Consider the following 20,490-nt stretch of genomic DNA (forward strand, 5'->3'; position numbering starts at 1 on the left):
TATCTCAACCCAATTTAGTCCAACCTACCAGCACCCAGCCCATATCCCTCCAAACCCTTCCTATTAATATACCCATCCAGATGCCTCTTAAATGTTGCAATTATACTAGCCTCCAACGCATCCTCTGGCAGCTCATTCCATACACGTACCACCCTCTGTGTGAAAAGGTTGCTCCTTAGGTATCTTTTATATCTTTCCCCTCTCACCCTAAACCTATGTCCTCTAGTTCTGGACTCCCCCACCCCAGGGAAAAGAACTTGTCTATTTATGCTATCCATGCCCCTCATGATTTTATAAATCTCTATAAGGTAACCCCTCAGCCTCCAACGCTCCAGGGAAACAGCCCTAGCCTATTCAACCTCTCTATAGCTCAAATCCTCCAACCCTGGTAGCATCCTTGTAAATACTTTCTGAACCCTTTCAAGTTTCACAACCTCTTTCCGATAGGAAGGAGACCAGAATTGCATGCAATATTTCAACAGTGGCCTAACCAATGTCCTGTACAGCCGCAATATGGCCTCCCAACTCCTGTACTCAATACTCTGACCAATAAAGGAAAGCATACCAAACACCTTCTTCACTATCCTATCTACCTGTGGCTCCACTTTCAAGGAGCTGTGAACCTGCACTCCAAGGTCTCTTTGTTCAGCAACACTCCCTAGGACCTTAACCATTAAGTATAAATGTCCTGCTAAGATTTGCTTTCCCAAAATGCAGCACCTCGCATTTATCTAAATTAAACTCCATCTGCCACTTCTCAGCCCATTGGCCCAGCTGATCAAGATCCCATTGTAATCTGAGGTAACCTCCTTCGCTGTGCACTACACCTCCAATTTTTTTGGTGTCATCTGCAAACTTATTAATTATGCGTCTTATGCTCACATCCAAATCATTTCTATAAAGGATGAAAAATAGTGGACCCAGCACCGATCGTTGTGGCACTCCACTGGTCACAGGCCTGTAGTCTGGAAAACAATCCTCCACCACCACCTTCTGTCTTCTACCTTTGAGCCAGTTCTGTATCCAGATGGTTAGTTCTCCCTGTATTCCATAAGATCTAACCTTGCTAACCAGTCTCCCATGGGGAACCTTGTCGAATGCCGTACTGAAGTCCATATAGATCACATCTACCACCCTGCCCTCATCAATCCTCTTTGTTACTTCTTCAAAAAACTCAATCACCTCACTCTCTCCCAGTGTGAGTTAATGCTCTGTCTGTCAGGAGCTGAACTGATGGGAGCAATCACTACAAAGTGTTTGGCTGTAACTGCAACTGCTTTCGTATTACTGGCGTAAAGGACGTGGCGTAAACACTGCTGAGCGAGTGTGCTGCAGATATGGTTACAAATGAATGACCTAGTCAAACTCTATTTTTGGGTTGGATGAACCTCAATGTGGGCTAGGTCATTCTTTTCAATCTAGTGAACCCAAGCAGGAAGACATTGCTTTTATTAGCCATTTAAAAATGGAACTTCTGTAATTCTAAGGTTCTCAGGTGGCAAACAGATCTGAAATTGGTCAATTACACTTTGAGAAAGTGAGGACTGGAGACCAGAGTCGAAGAGTGTGGTGCTGGAAAAGCACAGCCAGTCAGGCAGCATCTGAAGAGCAGAGGAATCGACATTCGGGCATAAGCCCTTCATCAGGAATGTCGATTCTCCTCCTTGGATACTGCCTGACTGGCTGTGCTTTTCCAGCAATTACGCTTTGTCTTTTCTGAGCATTTTGTGTTATGTGTCACTATCCTAATCAGATGTTTTCCAATCAACCTGTTCATTGATATCGTTACACACCTCTGGAACAGATGGAATTTGAACATGGATGCTACCACTGCACAATAAGGACTCTTTCTGACCCTTGTCAAGATACCATCCTCATCAGCCTATCCAGGGATGTTGTGACATATCTCTGGACTTGAACCTAGACCTCCTGGCTCGGGAAGGGACATTGCCAGCGGAGTATAAAAGTGCTGACACTATCTGTATCAGGTTGATATTTTTAAACATCCTGTTGAGAGATATCATTGCACACCTCTGGAGCACTTGGGACTTGAATCTGGGTTTCCTGGTTCAGAGGTAGGGGGCAATACACCAGAAGAACCCTCACTATCCTTATCAGTTATCTTTACAGATACTGACTGACCTGCTTTGTGTTGATAGCATTTTTAAAATACTTGGCTTTTTTTTTAAACACCTTTTATAATCAACCCACTCAGGGATATTATGCCACACCTCTGGAGCTGGTGGGATTCTGGATTCCTTGCCCAGAGGTTGAGACACTATCATTGTGCCACATGAGCTGTCACAATCCTTACCATATTTTCTAATAATCTCTTTTGAAGATGTTATTATTTGTCTCTGGTCAGGTGGCATCGGAGCCCAGGCCTTCTGGCTCAGAGGTAGGAGCACCGCCAATACCATAAGAGATTTCATTTATCTTCATCTTAACATTTGAAATATTTTTCTTCTATTGAGCCAAGGTTTGCACAAATTTTGCTTCTGCTTTCCAGGCAAGACAAGGTTTCAGTTTTTCCTATGCTGATAGACTTGTTGTCTTTTATTTTTCCCTAATCACCAGAGATGTTGTTATTCACCTGAGAAGAAGGTGGGACTTGAAGCTGGGTCTCCTGAGATATGGACACTGCCAGTGCACTCCCACTGACCTTTTTTAGCCTATTTTTCTAATCAACCTGTTCTGAGATGTTTTTCCACACCACTGGAACAGGTGGGGCTTGAACCCAGGTCTCTTGGTTCAGGGGTAGGGACACCAAGACCCACGTAGTCTGGAAGAACCAGAACTCGAGAACCAGTTATCTACATGTTCCTACTTTGCTGTCATTCCTAAATTTCATGTATACTTCAAGATTCTACTCGTAATTCTCGTCATCCTGCAGTCATGTCTCTGTTCTGGCTATCATTTATAAAATTTCTGTAATCATCTCCCTATCAAGCAAAATTGAGGAAATCATAAGAAAAGTAACTTTGCCAGATGACCAACAAAGCATCCGTTGTCAATACAATTGGATTTGTTTGCCATGTGTACTTAAAGATGGTGCAAAAAGATTTGTATCTGGCGTTCCATATGGATTATACTGCTGTGAATGCAGTCATGCTAACCCTGAGGCTTTGCTTGTGATGTGTATTCGTGTCCACTTAGCATTGTTATGAACCGTGGGTGACATATTGTCAGTTGACCACATTGGCTCGTCGTGTGCTGCAAGAGAAATTTTTTTTTTTGGCAAATGCATTTTTTTGTTTCAAAGCCCATTTTATACCTTTATGAACTCTGTAATATAATGGCCCATATTTTCATCAGGAAAGGAGCCATCTACAGAATCAGGAAACAGGCACGGACAGGGACAAAGGAAACAAGTATAGGGAAACAACCTACCACCAATCAGCTATCACCCAGATGTCAGCAGAGCCAAATTAGTGTGTTCTTAACGAGATGATGGTATGTCATAATTGAATGGTCCTTCTTTGACCAGAGGAGCACTTGCTCCAGGACTACCATTTTTCGGTGGTTCATCTGAAACTGCCATTGAAGCTACTGCTGTATTTGAAGGTATGATATAGTCACACTCACCATACTTGTAATAAGTGTCCCCATGTTCCTGTAAAGTATAGGCAAATTAAGAGATTGAGTCCAGTGTTACTTATGATCAGCCCATTCTTCATGCAGGCCTGCTTGACTGTGATGACTTCCTTTGTGGTGTGTCCTATTACCATCACTTTCATTCCCAGTGGTACAGGTGTGACTGGTATTACTGGCAGACATATGGGCCGACAAAGTGTTACCCATAGTGTGGCTTTCCTCTTGATTTCAAACATCAATCCAAATATTCCATGCTGGAGTCAGTAGTTCCTTACTGCCTGACAGCCTTCTGCTTAGCATGACAAGGCTTTGCAACATGGCAGACTGGCTGTGCATGTGCTAACCTGATCTCTCTCATTGTTTTGGCCATTTTTATTTTGGAAATATTGTTCGAATTCTTCAAATTCATGTGTGAAAATCTGGAACTGGACTGTTTGTTTTCCATGGTCAGCAGTATCCTGACTTTGCTGTGCTTGGTCTAAATAGGAATGTACAAACAATTGCAGTTGTCTTTTAGCAGTTGTTATTTATCACAAAAGCTCTGCAAAGATGCCGAAAAATAAATTTGACACAGTAGTTATTTTGCTTGCAATAGACTGCTGGAGGGTATCAAATAATGACAAAGTGAAATGATTCACTAAAAGAAAATGTCAGGGATTTCTTAGTTATATCTCAAAGTTAAAATTTATCCATATTCCAACAGCTGCTGACATCCCTTTGCAAACCATCTATCTTTGTTTACACTTGTACCTTATTATTATTGCCACAGTACACAAAATATAAACTGCACAAAAATTCCAGGTGCAAAAATAGTTGAAGGTCCCAGCTGATAGTAGGACTGTGCAAATCAGGTTTCAGAGTGAAACCTGATTTGATGGACCATAGTTTATATTTTTGCAATTTGATTACTGTGATGTTGTCACTGGCAGCTCTTGTGAATATGTTTAATGTGCTTTTGACAAACCAGAATCGAAGTTTGTCATAAAAGGAAAAAGAAAGCAAGCTTTTTCATACTGTACAGGAGCTACTTAACAGTTTTATTATAAGTGTCTGAAATAAAGATTCCATTTTATCAACAATATTATAGACACTGAAACCCTGTGAAGGGTCATGTTGTTTTTAATTTAAAATTTCTTGTTTATTTGCCCTGACTGGACTTTGTTTCTTACCTACCAACTTCTATGTTCACTCAATGCTAACTTATTTAGTTAATGTCTCTTCATGAGACCCTCAGACAAAATGCTTGGTTATTTCTTAATGTGGATTCCTTCAACTCTTCTTCCACAACTTTCTGTTTTTGAATCTTTCTCTTACTAGTATTAACTCACCGAAGATGGCTTTGCTCCTGTTCTGAATGTTTTTTAAAAGTTAATGCTTGGTCATAAATTTATTTCTAGTTTTGGTGCCATTCAACGCAATCTGTGTCAGTAAGAGATTGTAAATGTGAATTTCTCTTTTCCTTCATCTTGTGCAAGTCTTGTTTCCTTATGAACAGTAACAAGCTAAAGCTAGAGTGAGTTTGAAACCCACTAAGTTGTGTATTTTTGAGTTTCTAGATTTGCGTGCTTAGAAAATGAAACACATGTTCTTTTCAATCTTCCAACTCTTTCACTCCTGGAATAGAAATGCTTCAAATGACAAAAGTGCTACAATTTGCACTTATTGTTTTTTCAGTTCCACATAAGATGTGTCATAATTTTGGTAGGAGAAAGTGAGGACTGCAGATGCTGGAGATCAGAGCTGAAAATGTGTTGCTGGAAAAGCGCAGCAGGGCAGGCAGCATTCAAGGAGCAGGAGGATCGACGTTTCGGGCATGAGCCCTTCTTCAGGAAGAGCTCATGCCCAAAACGTCGATTCTCCTGCTCCTTGGATGCTGCCTGACCTGCTGCCTTTTTCCAGCAACACATTTTCAGCTTATAATTTTGGAATCCTAATCAGAATTGTACCACTGATTATAGCTTTGTATTTTCATTAAGAAATGAAGGTAAGTAAATTGCACTGCTTTGAAACCAGGAACTTGTATATTGTTTGTTCAGTAAAACCTAATAGATTTCCATGTGATTGTTCAATTGTACATTTAATCCTTTTTTTCCCTCTCTTGTTTGTGATCAGTTTAAATGCTGCTTGAATAATGATTTTTGCCTGGTTTGGTGTCAGCAAATCTCAACAGCTGTTTCTGTGGTGTATTTACCCTTTAATCCTGGCTTGCAGCTGCCATTGGTTAGCACTGTGCGCTCTTCATGGTTCTGATGATATTGCTACCACAAGGTTATTTAAATCATTTTCCTTCTTTCCCTCCTTTTTTATTTATGCAGTTTAAGAAATCTGAGAAATGTCAGCACAGGAGGCGGCCATTTGGCCCATCACGCCAATCCCTTTACTATTTCAGCATCAGAATTTGTTTTAATTCCATTTCTTTGCTGTTTCCATTGGTGATTTTTTTTTTTGTGAAATTTTGTAATCATGCATTAAGGTGACTTAGCTCTGGTAATCGTGTTTGGTGATCCAGGGTCTTTATAGTCCTTGTAATATACCTTTCTACTTTGTTTTTAATTTTGGACCCAAACGTATTTTTCTTTGTTCATTCACTGACCACCATGTGTGTATATATAAGCTTTCACTTCCCTCCAATTGTGATGCTTTCACCCATGTGCCACCATCACAGAGAATGCAGTCCTAGTTTTTCATGCTTATCATTGTAGTAAGAGTCTATATCTCTGTTATCAACTTAATGCAACTGCACACTCTATCGATGCTATCATCCTTTTATAGTATTCTCAAAAGAGCACAAGGTACTGCCATTTGTATATGGTACCCAAGCATCTGTTTCAAGTGGCAATCAAGTTCACACCGTTGACGTCATCAGCAATGCAGTCTACTAAGAAGCTCACCACACCTGTGGACAAAGGTTTAGGAGCCATACCAACAGAAAATTCTATTTAACTCTAGCATTCATTCAACATGGCAGCTCTTGGCTCAGTTACCTCCTCCCTTCCATCTAGGATCAATAGTTAAGTTCTTGCTGTGAATATTTGTTTGGTTAACTGTTAATTAACAATGATGTATTAAGATACACCACTCTTGTTGGTTCAGTATTTCATTGGGCATTTTATCTAGTTCTGTTTCTTTAATGTTGCATAATTGTATATACTTGGAATATAACAAGCTCTTGTGAAATGAGGCCTAGTTTAAATTTTTTTGTACTTGTCTTTGCGCAAGAGATTTTCTTTTATTATTTTTGGGTATTTGAGTATTAAGTGTTTGGGACCAGTTGCATGCTAACTTGTCAAATAAATTTGTATTTTGAACATCATCGCAATCTCCTGCAGGCAGCCTATGCTGACTGACTTGCCTTTGCTTGCTATTCAGCAGTGTATACTCTGTAATCTCATTTATTATGTCAGAATTAATATTTAAAATCACCCTTTGATCTGCACTGGTTTTAACACTTTTAACTAATCCTAGTTGCATCCAATCTGTTGCTAATTCTTGCAAACAATATTTTTCACTTTTGTTTTATTATTTGCTGTTTCCCTGGATGTTGCTAAACCAGATTTTCAGCTTGAATTCAGTGCTTGTTCAGTAGTAGCTCTACAGGAGCAATTGAGATGGAAGACTGCTAGATTTTTCTTCCAGTTGCTTGTACGCCAGAGCGCAGTGATTGTGAAGCTTTTTGAAATTACTGACCTTGAAGGTATCTTTTGTCTGCCATTTTTTTTTTACTGCAGTATTGAAACACTGTTTTCTTCATGCTGGGTAGCCAGCACTTTGCGCATGAGATTAAGTAAAAGTAATTTTACCATAGCCACCCTGATCCATTAATGGTTTCAAGAATACAGCACTTGTGCACCTAACAGTCTCAAATTATCTGACACATTAGACTATGATGCAATTGGTGATTTATGACTGAATCGCCTGAACAATTAACCATGATTTGCAAGAAACATCCAGAGAAAATGGAAAATGATTCTTGCACAACAACAATATTATTCTAATCATTGATGAAATGCTAACTTTTGAAAAATCTCCTTTGGTTAAATGGAGTTCCATGCAGATTTGTCTATAAGGCGAGAGTTCATTGTGGGTACTGGCTACGATTCATGTAGCATAATGTGTTTCTCAATAAAGGTAGGCTGCAGTTACATTAAAGTTATATAATATTGCACAGCTATTTGATTTTGCACTAATTTTAGCAGAAAGATAAGCCTAAGCCAAAGCCTAACCCAATAGCAGAATAGAAACAGATGCAGTCTACTGCATCCAAATAGTGAATTAATTATTGTTGTTCATAACATGTTTACTTCCATCACCATTAAAAGACTTGAATGATTTTACTATGTAGATTATGTGGAACATGTTTGTGGTTTCAACTTCACTTTCCTATCTGTTCCTCTCTAACCCTTGACTTTTTTCTGTCAAAAATCTATCGAGCTGATTCTTGAATAAATTCAATGCCCCTGCCCTCCCTGGGTCATTTTCTGGGGAAGTCTCTGAGATAGGGGAAACATTTTCAATACAGCATTAAAAGAGAGACCTCCTATTAAATTCTGTACTCTAGTTCAACCAATCGTGATGTTTGAATTCATTATTTACTTAAATTAACCATTTTTGCATTGCATAGCTGCCTCCAAGAATATTACTTTCTGAAGATCAGTTGGAATACAGTGCTGAATATCTCATTCCTGGATTTAAAGTAAAATAAGGATTGTTACATCTCAAGACTACCAAGTGAGCCATATGACGGTGTGATGTTAGCCAAAAGATTGAGCTCTGTTGTCATGCTATTTATAGTTGAACAGTCTGCCAGTGCTCAGTATAATGGCTTATACAAGAAACTAATGACTATGCAGGAGGAATATTAGAGAACCGCCACGGTCATGGAGCTGGTTTTCCAACGTGAGTCAGTAAATACAAAGCTACAGCAACATATATTTAACAGACCAGCCTTTCAACTCCAAGCTGATTTACATAATTGGACTATTTGGAAACTTTTGCATACATTTGCTTTCCTAGCTAATACCTCCTTTCAATTATTATATGCAGATTGTGAGAGGGAGCTTGGAAGTTCTCTGTTACTACTTCCACAAGCCAGTCAACAAAAGGGAAGGAGTAGATTGTCTATGGGCTAATCACTGCTAATTCTTGTTGCCTTTAATTCATTATTGTTAACAGCTAACCCGAGAATGCAACTTTTTTAAAAAAAAAAAGGGTTTTGTGATTTACACATGTAAGAAGTGAAACTATCACTGTATTCTAACAGATGAAAGGCTTAACACACAATTAATTTTTCAATGTATAATTTCAGTTACATCACACTGCAAATTTTTGCTATAAATTCTGTGTTACGATTGAGCCCTCCACTATCACCTGATGAAGGAGCGTCGCTCCGAAAGCTAGTGTGCTTCCGATTAAACCTGTTGGACTATAACCTGGTGTTGTGAGATTTTTAACTTTGTACACCCCAGTCCAACATCGGCATCTCCAAATCATGACAGCTCCATAGTCTTGATTCTAATGAATATCAGCTTTTTATATCAGACTTTTATTTTTACTTTTCATCAGATTGCAAAAGCATGACTCAAGTAAACATGTGGGACCAGTCCTTACCTTGTTTATTTCCTATGTCCATGCAATAGGTTGGATGTTAATAGAGATGCAGAGACTGGCTGTCCATCCATAAGCTAGAAGAGGCAATCTGGTGCAAATGCAGGAATATCTTTGTTTGGGGAGTATTATTAAAACTATTGCCAGTGCAAGTTAGTTCTGCATGAATCTGGTAATTACCTTTGCAATTGTGCTTTTTAATCTTGAAACTTCGATCAAAAGTGTATGCTTCAATTGCTTCTCAAATGTGATTCACCCCCTTTTTTCTTTCTTCCTCTTAGTCATGTAATTGTGAAAACTAGTCCGAACCATAAATTCGTCTTCACGGTGAAAAGTCATGCCTCTGTGCTTCCAGGGAGCATCGCCTTCAGTCTGCCACAGGTAATAAGAAGTTATGGGTGCATCCTGGAGCACACATCCATGTGAACAAGCAGTTAGCACCTCAAGAGATGGTTTGATTCTTTTTTTTTTAAACAGCTGAATTATGGGGAATAAATGTATCCACTATGAAGTAGTTCTCTTTGGTAATTCATGTATGAGCGTGGCACTTTTCAAAACTCTTTTTCACCAGCTTTTAACTGGAAAAAAGGTCTGGTGTTGTCTCTGTCTTTCACTTACAACGCACTACTCTCATCTCTAACCTCCTTGTCTTCTTCCATGTATTTAGAATACGTTTTTGTTTCTCAAATGAGTACCCATCTCACATGCAGCTCATTCTGGAATTTCATCCTTCCATTTCTGCCATTCTAATTGCTGAAATAACCCTGGACCACATCATTAATGGCATTTAGTGACAGTGGCCAGCATGATCATCCCTTCCCGTAATCTGTGATTTATTTACTCTTTAACATTGACTGTGCCAGGCACTTGTAGTGCTTTTTACTTTGTCCATCTCATTGGGATTTCCTTTTCTTAGTTCAGGTTGTAATTATATAGAAATAACAATGTCAAAATAGTTCAGTTGGCTCAAATAATCCATGTTTGTGTTTACCCTCTGCGTAATTAACTCTTCGACCCTTTTTGCTTCCTCCAACTCTGCAAAACACCTTGATGTTGGTCTGTGTGTCACATTCTGAATTCTCATCCTCGTCTTGACCATGCATAAAATTAATTTCTTGGTCAAGCCTTCAGTTGTTCTGAATTAGTAGCTTTTTTCAACTTGGCACTGAAGGGCCTTGGACCATTTTCTACAATTGTGTAAACGAGGCCTCTTGAATCCTTTGAAGTGTTTCCCATTATGTTTTGCTCCTGCACATGTTCACACAAGTACAAGTGAACCTCGCTGCTTTTGCTGTCTGCTGACATATTCAGAGTTTCTCCATTAAAAATGTTCACATCATGGAAGCAGAATATTTCTTTTTGGTTTTGCTCTTGCTTTTTGCTTGCTCTTCTCTCAAATGGGGCAAGGTTAATTTAGCATATCTTGTCAACATGGATGAGTTGGACCAAAGGGTCTGTTTCTGTGTTGTACATCTCTATGACGCTATGACTCTGAGACAGAGTCATACAGTACCAACCAGATATCTCAATTTGACCCCGTTCGATTTGCTGGCATTCAGCCAATATCCCTCTAAACCCTTCCTATTCATATACCCATCCAGATGCCTTTTAAATGTTGTTATTGTACCCTCCTCCACCACTACTTCTAGTAGCATGTTTCATACATGCACCATCTTCTGTGTGAAAAATTTACCCCTCGGGACCTTTTTAAATCATTCCCCTCTCACCTTAAACCTATGCCCTTTACTTGTGGACTTCCCCACCCTTAGCCTGATGAAAGAGAGGCACTCTAAAAGCTTATGATTTCAAGTAAACCTGTTGGCAAATAACCTGGTGTCATGTGACTTCTGACATTGGAAATAGACCTTGGATATTCATCCTATCCATGCCGCTCATGATTTTATAAACCTCTGAGGTCACCCCTCAGCCTCTGACCCTCTAGGGAAAAAAGCCCCAGCCTGTTCAACCTCTCCCTATAACTCAAACCTCCAGTCCCAGCAGTATCCCTGTAAATCTTTTCTGCACTTGCAAATTTAACAACATCCTTCCTATAGAAGGGTGACCACAATTGTACACAGTAGTCTAAAAGTAGCCTCATCAAACACAACATGACATCCAAACTCCTATACTCAGTGTTTTGACCAATGAAGGCAAGCATGCTACAAGTTTTCTTCACCCACCCTGTTGACTTGTGATTCTATTTTCAAGGAACTATGCACCTGCATCCCACCCTTTGTTTAGAACATATCCCGCTGTGCATCTGTGTGATTTTGATTTCAGATTTTATCATGCCATACTTTTATCTTGTATGCAACATGGGAAGAATGCAACACCAGACCTTGACTCACTGTTAAGCCTCATCCTGGTGTTATTAATGATGCATGGTCATGGATGTGTGAAAATTTCAGCCCTTTTTGTTGCTGTTCCATATGTGTGCACATTTTAAGAGTGGCATCAATTTAAGATCGTGATCAGTGCACTCTTCCCTCTTTCAGTAGAATTTAGTTTAATTTTCAGCATTCATAGATTTTTCTTAACCTTCGCTACTGTTATGACATTGAATGAGTGTAAATTCACTTTAAAATAGCATTTTCTGAATATTGAAGTAAGCTTAAAATGCAGGCTGAGCTGCCCGAATGGAAACGCAGGGAGATGAGCTGTTCCAAAATAGTTACATGTAACAACTGGGTGTTAAAGGATACCTGAGTTTTGGTTACTTGACGACAATTCGAATTTAACCAATTAGTTTAAATTATGCCCAGGATACTAAAACCAAATTATGTTTGAATTTATTGTTTTGACAACATTGACCTGATGGCAGGGAACAATATTGGGGGACGGGGTATTAAAAAAAAAAGTGGGTATTTTGAAAATTGGTCAGAGAGCAACTACCACCGAACAGCAGAGCAACTGCTGTGGAGCCAGAGAGCTAACTGCCCATCTAAAATCTTGCTCTCAAAGAAAATAGAAGGCACTCTATCAAGGTGCTTTTTCCTGTAAAACATAATCACAGTGAAAAGAAAGATGATGATCCAGGGAGATCAGCAGATGGAAGATTGAAGACAGCAGAGAAGACAGAGACTGTGTGAACTTGAAATTAAGTTAATGTAATGTTTAATAAGTGTATTATTAGAATGGCATGTTAATAGGATTGTGTTCAGTTAAGGGAAAGAGTGTTTGGTTTGTTAATAGTTTTGTTTAGCATTTACTATTAGAGTTAGGAAAATAATTTTTTTTTCTTTTAAGTAGAGGAAATTAGGAGTTCTCTGTCACACCCTCACATTTCAACAGATTGAGGCAAGTAGATTGGGTGTTAACTAACAGGGGTTCGACCTCTGCATCGTAACACTACCATGAGTTCAAAAACTTTAATCTGTTGTTTCAAGGCTGGATCATTTTGATCTAACATCAAACTACTTTTCAAAATTCTGCTTCAGTACTGGCAGGAATTTGCATGATTTGAATATTAATTAATATTCTGCTAAATGAGGAGCTGTGTTTGGTTTGATCTAATACAAATAAAGGCAAAAGATGTTTTCAAACTCTGCTTGTAATTAATGGTTAAATTAGTTCTTGAAGGTGGGGATAATCTTCATATTTGTGGGGCATAAATTTCAATTATGTTTTCATTGGAGGCATTAGTTCATAGGATTGCAGCCCAAATCTTTACATTTTCAATGTACGCCCTTGGTTGCTTCATAATCTTCCTAAGAAGTATAATACTTTTCATCTATTAATGGTATATTGCAACTGGTTCCTGATATCCAATGTGAGATTTGACTTGAAATCAAAAATGAAATATTCACAGAATTATAGAATTCTTACATTGCAGAAGGAAGCAGCTGGGTCCATAGTACCTGCACCAGCTCTATAAGAATATCATTACCTCGTGACAATTTCCTGATGTTTCCCCATACCTTTTACACACTCCTTCTATCCTAATAATCATCCAATGCCCTTTTGAATGCCTCAATCGAAGCTATCTACACCGCATTTCTAGGCAGTGCGTTCTCTACCCTAAGTGCTCACTGCAAGAAAAGTTTTTCTCGCATCATCCTTGCTTCTTTTGCAGCACTTAAAATTTGTGCCCTCTTGGTCTTGTTTGGTTTACAAACACGAACAGCTTTTCTCTATCTATTCTACTCTATCAAGCCAGCTCGTGATTTTGTAAACCTCTATCAAATCTCCTCCCTGCTTTCGTCTCTCCAGGGAGAACAGTTCCACTTCTTCAATCTTTCCTCAGAAACTGAAGTTTCTCAATTAACCCTTCAGGTCTGCTCTCTAACATGTTATCTCCCATGGAAACTCAAAATAACAACAAGCCAGCTAGTGAGATAGAAACCAAGTTGCATGTTATTTTTTGCGGAGAGTGTTTATTGGGGAAATCTTACAGGTCTTATCCTACGTGCAGCAGCATAACTAGTCCATTTTGGGATATTTATTTGGTCAACCTGTTCAGAGATGTTACACACTGATACAAATACATTGTATTTTAAACTGTATTCTCATTTGGTTTAATTGTAGAATATTTTATCACTTCACAGCTTTGTTGACTCGTTGCATGACTTACCAGGGAAGGGTTCAGATGTGAATATATAAACTTGGAAAAGAATATGATCCAGTGCATCTAGAATTGTTTAAATGTGCGAACTGTTGTACTTCACGAATAGGAAAAATTAACTGTTTTGGAGTTGGATTGGGATGATTGCGCTGTTTTATAAGAACCATTCTTGTTCAGCTTATTACATAAAGAGTAGATGATTGCAATGTTAACAGTTGTGCTAATGCTTTACTATTGGCATTGTATGCACTTCCAATCAAGTATGAAATTCATGCAGCCAAGGAAGGGATTATTCATTATTTGAAGTATTTGTTTTTGACATGAGAGAAAAAATGTCTAATCTTGCATTGCTTTTCATAAGCTATTTTCAAGCGACAAGCCTAATTTTAAGTTAAAAATATGATGTGTATCTTGCACAGTTCTGAGTCCTTGGATCCTCTGGGTTTCTTTTTCTTAAACTGTTATTTTTTTTAAAAATCCTTCATTCTTTGAATGTAATTATTGAAATAATGCTATCTGTTAACTCATTATATTTTCCTTGCAGCGAAAATGGGTGGGTCTCTCCATTGGTCAGGAAGTGGAAGGTATGTTTCATTTTATTGCTTAATTAAACATGTTTAATAATGAAGCAGAAATTAACAATTTGCAGACATATCTAACAGTTATAAAATGAGCACAGTGTACAGAGCATGATGTGTGTACTTACAGGATCATAGTTATACAGAACAGGAACAGACCCCTTCACTCAAACTAGTCCATGCTGACCGATTTTCCCAAACTAAACTCATATCCCTTTAAACTGTCCTATTCATGTACCTGTCCAAATGTTTTTAAGTGTTGTAACTGAACATAGAACATAGAACAATACAGCACAGAACAGGCCCTTCGGCCCATGATGTTGTGCCGAACATTTGTCCTAGCTTAAGCACCCATCCATGTACCTATCCAATTGCCGCTTAAAGGTCACCAAAGATTCTGACTCTGCCACTCCCACAGGCAGCGCATTCCATGCCCCCACCACTCTGGGTAAAAAAACCCACCCCTGACATCTCCCCTATACCTTCCACCCTTCACCTTAAATTTATGTCCCCTTGTAACACTCTGTTGTACCTGGGGAAAAAGTTTCTGACTGTCTACTCTATCTATTCCTCTGATCATCTTATAAACCTCTATCAAGTCACCCCTCATCCTTCGCCATTCCAACGAGAAAAGGCCTAGCACACTCAACCTATCCTCGTATGACCTATTCTCCATTCCAGGCAACATCCTGGTAAATCTCCTCTGCACCCTCTCCAAAGCTTCCACATCTTTCCTAAAGTGAGGCGACCAGAACTGCACACAGTACTCCAAATGTGGCCTTACCAAAGTCCTGTACAGTTGCAACATCACTTCACGACTCTTGAATTCAATCCCTCTGCTAATGAACGCTAATACACCATAGGCCTTCTTACAAGCTCTATCCACCTGAGTGGCAACTTTCAAAGACCTATGAACATAGACCCCAAGATCCCTCTGTTCCTCCACCTCACTAAGAACCCTACCGTTAACCCTGTATTCCGCATTCTTATTTGTATTTCCAAAATGGACAACCTCACACTTGACAGGGTTGAACTCCATCTGCCACTCCTCAGCCCAGCTCTGCATCATATCCAAGTCCCTTTGCAGCCGACAACAGCCCTCCTCACTATCCACAACTCCACCAATCTTCGTATCATCTGCAAATTTACTGACCCACCCTTCGACTCCCTCATCCAAGTCATTAATAAAAATTACAAACAGCAGAGTACCCAGAACTGATCCCTGCAGAACTCCACTTGTAACTGGGCTCCAGGATGAATATTTACCATCTACCACCACTCTCTGACTTCGACCGGTTAGCCAGTTTTCTATCCAATTGGCCAAATTTCCCTCTATCCCATGCCTCCTGACTTTCTGCATAAGCCTACCATGGGGAACCTTATCAAATGCCTTACTAAAATCCATGTACACTGCATCCACTGCTCTACCCTCATCCACATGCTTGGTCACCTCCTCAAAGAATTCAATAAGACTTGTAAGGCAAGACCTACCCTTTACAAATCCGTGCTGGCTGTCCCTAATCAAGCAGTGTCTTTCCAGGTACTCATAAATCCTATCCCTCAGTACCCTTTCCATTACTTTGCCTACCACTGAAGTACCTGTATCTTCCACTTCCTCTGGCAGTTAATTCCACATGCGAATAAACCTCTGCGTGAAAAAGTTATCCCTTGGGTCCCTTTTACATCTTTTGCCTCACCGCAGAAATATGACCCCCAATTTTGAACCCTCCCATCCGAGGGGAAAGATACTTGCTATTCACTTTATCTATCACCCTCATGATTTTATAAATCTCTAAGATGTTTGCTCTTAACTCATTGAAAAAACTTGCCAGCTTATCCAGCCCTTCCTTATAATGCAAATCCTCCAGTCCAGTTATCATACCGCATGTGTAGAGACTTGATATGTCATAATTCACTGCTATGCAATACTGAAATTGAATCTGATTATTCTAAGATCACACCTTCTACAAAAAAAATCAAATGATTGGTTTATAATGAAGTGAAGAAAAAATTGAGACATTATTAAGAAGAAAAGGAAGGTCTCCTGGAGGTATCTTTTTCAAGAGAATTCAGTAGGAATGACTGGCAGTTATATTGAAGACAATAAGGCACACCTGGATAAACATGTCGTTGAGGTTTAGTAAACGCATTATTTATTTTGCCTGAGTTGCTATTTTTAAGTAAAGATTTTTTTTTTAAAAACTGCACTAAGTTTGAGTGAGCTGTTTACTCGTTTCCGATCTGTTTACTTCAGTGAGAAATATTCCTGAAAATATGGCAGAGGTTTCAGAAGCCCTTTCTTGTTCCTTTCCTTCCATTTAGGGAGCCTGTAATGATATGTTGTGGTTTGGTAAATAAGCCATCTTTCTTGATTCAAAATGAAAAGGTTTGATCATCCAACTGTCTACAATCTTATATTGATCAATCTCTAACTTTAAGAACCAGCATTATGTCAGCACTGTGGAAAACCTTCACATGCTCACCCATGAATCATATGATTTATTACTATTACATAACTGTGTTGTCGAATTTGTCAGAGATTCGAACCAAAATTGGGGAATGGATTTTTAAAAATTGATGAGAAGCGGATTTTCATGGGGTTTACTTGGGAAGGGAATGTATGGCGTTACATGCACCACAGATATTTAGATCTCATCATAATTTATATTTGTGGCCTGATTTCTGAAGCTTCACTCACTTGGTCAGATTCACAACTGTATCCAATTAGGACATACCATTCCATTCAATAAAGTAATGTGAGAAGTACAAAATAAGTTGTGCAAAATATTTTGGTGTTCAAGTAGTTGAGAATTAGGTTGAGAAGTTTCGAGCTTTTAGCAGGTGTAATGATTTTTCAACAAAGCACACTAGGCAAAGAATTGTGAAACTGGATGCTGTGCTGATGGACTAGTCATACCTTAAGAATTAAAGGCAAATCATAAGTCTTCAGGTTGCTTGGTACTGATCAAAAATATGCACTAGTTAATCTTTGGTGTCAAAAGAATTGGACTTTTCAAAAGAGAGAGTCTTCAAGCCCTGAACTCTAAAATGATGGTCCTTGATGATCCTGTATTAATTTTATTTACACTATAAATCTTGTCTTAGTGTATCTTTTATTTTGAAGCCAACAGGAACTACAATGTGTCCTTCATGCCAGTTCAACCTTAAAGTTCAGCATAACAAAGATTTGTGAGGTAGTCTTCAGTCTCCCTTGATCAGGATGGATATGAATATGTTGGACGCAGTTCAGAGAAGGTTTACTAGTCCTAATACCCAGAATGAGAAAGTTGTCTTTTGAGGAAAAATTAGATTAGGCTTGTATCTGCTGGAATAGAACAGTAAGAGATAACTTGATTAAAACACACAATCTTGAGTTCCTGTTAGGATCAGATTGGATGTGATGTTACACCTTGTGGTAGAATTCAGAATTAGGGGTCACCCATTTAAAATATGGCAAAATTTGTTTCTCTGGTGAGTCTTTGAAACATCTTTGAAAGTTGGTGGAAGTGAAGTCCTTCAATATTTTTATGGCAGAAGTTGGTAGATTCTTGAGCAGGGGGGGATAGAAAGGTGGGAATGCAGCTTTGGGGTTGCAATCAACTAGGCCATCTTATTGAACGGTGGAGCAGGCTTGAGGGGCTGAATGGACTGCTTTTGCTCCTTGATTGTATGAAATAAATCAACAGCTTTAACCAAAATGACCGTAAACGCATAATCATACAGCACAGAAAAGGCCCTTTGGCCCATCAAGTCTGTACCAACATAACTACCACTAAAGGCGCACTAATCCCAATTTTGTGCCACTTCTTCCATATCCCCGAGTGTTATGGTTCTCCAAGTGCTCATCCAAACCTTTTTTTTTTTTTAAAAAGGTTTTCAACCTCCACTGCTTTCCCAGGCAGTGCATTCCTGATTCCCACCATTGGCTGAGGGAAAGCATTTTTTTCTCAAATATCCCCTGAAACGCCTACTGTTTACCCTGAAACTATTGATTTGATTTGATTTATTATTGTCACATGTACGGAGATACAGTGAAAAGTATTGTTTTGTATGCTGACCAGACAAATTACACCTGACAGAAGATGATCAGGGTAATAGGACTGAATGCAGAATATAGAATCCCTACAATGTGGAAACAGGTCAGTTGGTCCAACTGGTCCACACTGATTCTCTGATGAGTAACCCTCCCTGACCCATTCTCCTACCCTATTACTCTACATTTATCCCTGACTAAAGCACCTAACCTGCACATCCCTGAACAGTCTAGGCAATTTCGCCTGGCCAATTCACCTAACCTGCATATCTTTGGTGGGAGGAAACCAAAGCACCCAGAGGAAACCCATGCTGACACGGGGAGAATGTGCAAACTCCACACAGACAGTTGCCCGAGACTGGAATCGAACCTGGGTCCCTGGCATTGGGAGGCAGTAGTACTAACGACTAAGCCACCATGCCACTCTTATGTAGTGTGACAGCCAAAGAGAAGGTGCAGAAAAAAGATCACCTCTGATATGAGAGGTCCACTCATAAGTCTGATAACATTAAAGAAGAAGCTGTTCTTGAATCTGGTGGTACCTCCTTTGTAATTGATCCCTCAACCAAAGGACACAGCTGCACTAAATTCATCCTGTCCATCACCCTCATAATCTAATACACATCATTCAGCTTTCATTACTCAAAAGAAACCAATCCAATTCTGTCTTATCTTTTCTTATAGTTCAACTTTTCCATCCCAAGCAACTAGTGCTGTCACATCTTTACTGTAGTGAAGTGGCCAGAACTGCGCACAGTACTCCAGCTGTGCCCTAACTAATGCTCTGTACAATTCCAACATTGCTTCCTTACTGTTACACTCTCTGATGCAGCTGATGGAAACAAATGTCCCATATATTGGCATAGCTATCCTATTATCAGGCTCAGCCGATTTCGGGATCAGTGAATAATTACCCCAAGATTCTCTGTGCTACCCATTAAATGCTCGTTCATCTGGTTTCTTCCTTGCACTTAAGGGTTAAATGCCATCGGCCACTACTCTGACCATCTGACCAATTCCATCCATAGTGACCATCATCGTCACTATTAACCACCCTACCAATCTTGGTGTCATCTGAAAACTTGCCTAACAATCCTCCCACATTTTCATCTGTATGTTTATAACTAATACTAAAGATCCCAGGACTGATCCTTGTGATACACTGCTGGGCATTGGCCTCCAGTCGTTCAAACAACTTTCAACCACTACCTTTTGTGTCCTTTTCGTACACCAGTTTCTGATCCATCTCACCAGGTTTCCCTTGAATTCCATGTGCTTTAATCTTCTCAATCAGTCTCCCATTTAGGACTTTGTCAAAGGCTTTACTGAAAACAATATAAGCTGCGTCAACTGAATTTTCCTCATCCATACTTGATCACATGTTCGAAAAATGTAACAAATTGGTTAGACATGACCTCCCTTCCTCAAAGTCATGCTGACTATCCCTAATAAACCCATGTCTTTCCATGTTGATATTAACTGTCTGTTTTGGAATTTTCTCCACTAGATGTGAGACTGACCAGTCTGTAATTTCCTGGTTTATCTTTACCACCTTTCTTGAAAAGTGAAACCATGTTAGCTATCCTCCAGTCCTCTGGCATTTCCCCCTCTGCCAGAGAGGAATTAAAAATTTGTGTCAGAGCCCCTGCAATTTCCTGCCGTGCATCTCATGGCAGCCTGGGATGCAATTCATCCAGGCGAGGGTATTTGTCCCTTTTTAAGCCTGACAGTCTCCAATACCTCCCCATTTCCTATGTCAAACTGCTAGTTCCTCAAAATACTTTTTGTTGGACTCGTACTTAAGCTCTCCTTTTCCAGAGTGAAGACGGATGAGAAATATTCGTTTAACACCCTTCCAATATCCTGCCTCTCACCTTGGTCTTTAATGGGTGCTACTTTTTCCCTGGTTAACCTCTTTCCTTTAATGTATTTATAAAATATCTTGGGATTCTCTTTAATCCTGTTTAGAAGTTCCTTTTAATGCCTTCTTTTTGGTCTTCCAATTGCTTTCTTAAGTTCCCTCTTGCACTTCCTACATTCCTCCAGGGCCACAGCTGAATTGCTCCCTATGAACTTTCTGAAAACCTTTTTCCTCTTCTTCATTTATTCCAAGGGATACA

The 20,490-nt window shown here is 39.4% G+C and overlaps 1 protein-coding gene across 1 annotated transcript in view; it reads left to right on the forward strand.

Moving 5' to 3' along the window:
- The window catches only part of LOC122540015 (vesicle-fusing ATPase), a 283,493-nt gene that overhangs the window by 23,386 nt on the left and 239,617 nt on the right, over positions 1 to 20,490 (forward strand). Inside the window, exons 3-4 of the mRNA XM_043675302.2 lie at positions 9,480 to 9,579; positions 14,304 to 14,343. Coding sequence (XP_043531237.1) covers positions 9,480 to 9,579; positions 14,304 to 14,343 — 140 coding nt within the window. The remainder of the gene's footprint in view (positions 1 to 9,479; positions 9,580 to 14,303; positions 14,344 to 20,490) is intronic.

This window comes from Chiloscyllium plagiosum, unplaced genomic scaffold (assembly GCF_037043375.1).
Source record: "Chiloscyllium plagiosum isolate Xiang-an unplaced genomic scaffold, Cpla_swu_hap1 HiC_scaffold_32, whole genome shotgun sequence".
NCBI classification, from domain to species: Eukaryota; Metazoa; Chordata; class Chondrichthyes; order Orectolobiformes; family Hemiscylliidae; genus Chiloscyllium; species Chiloscyllium plagiosum.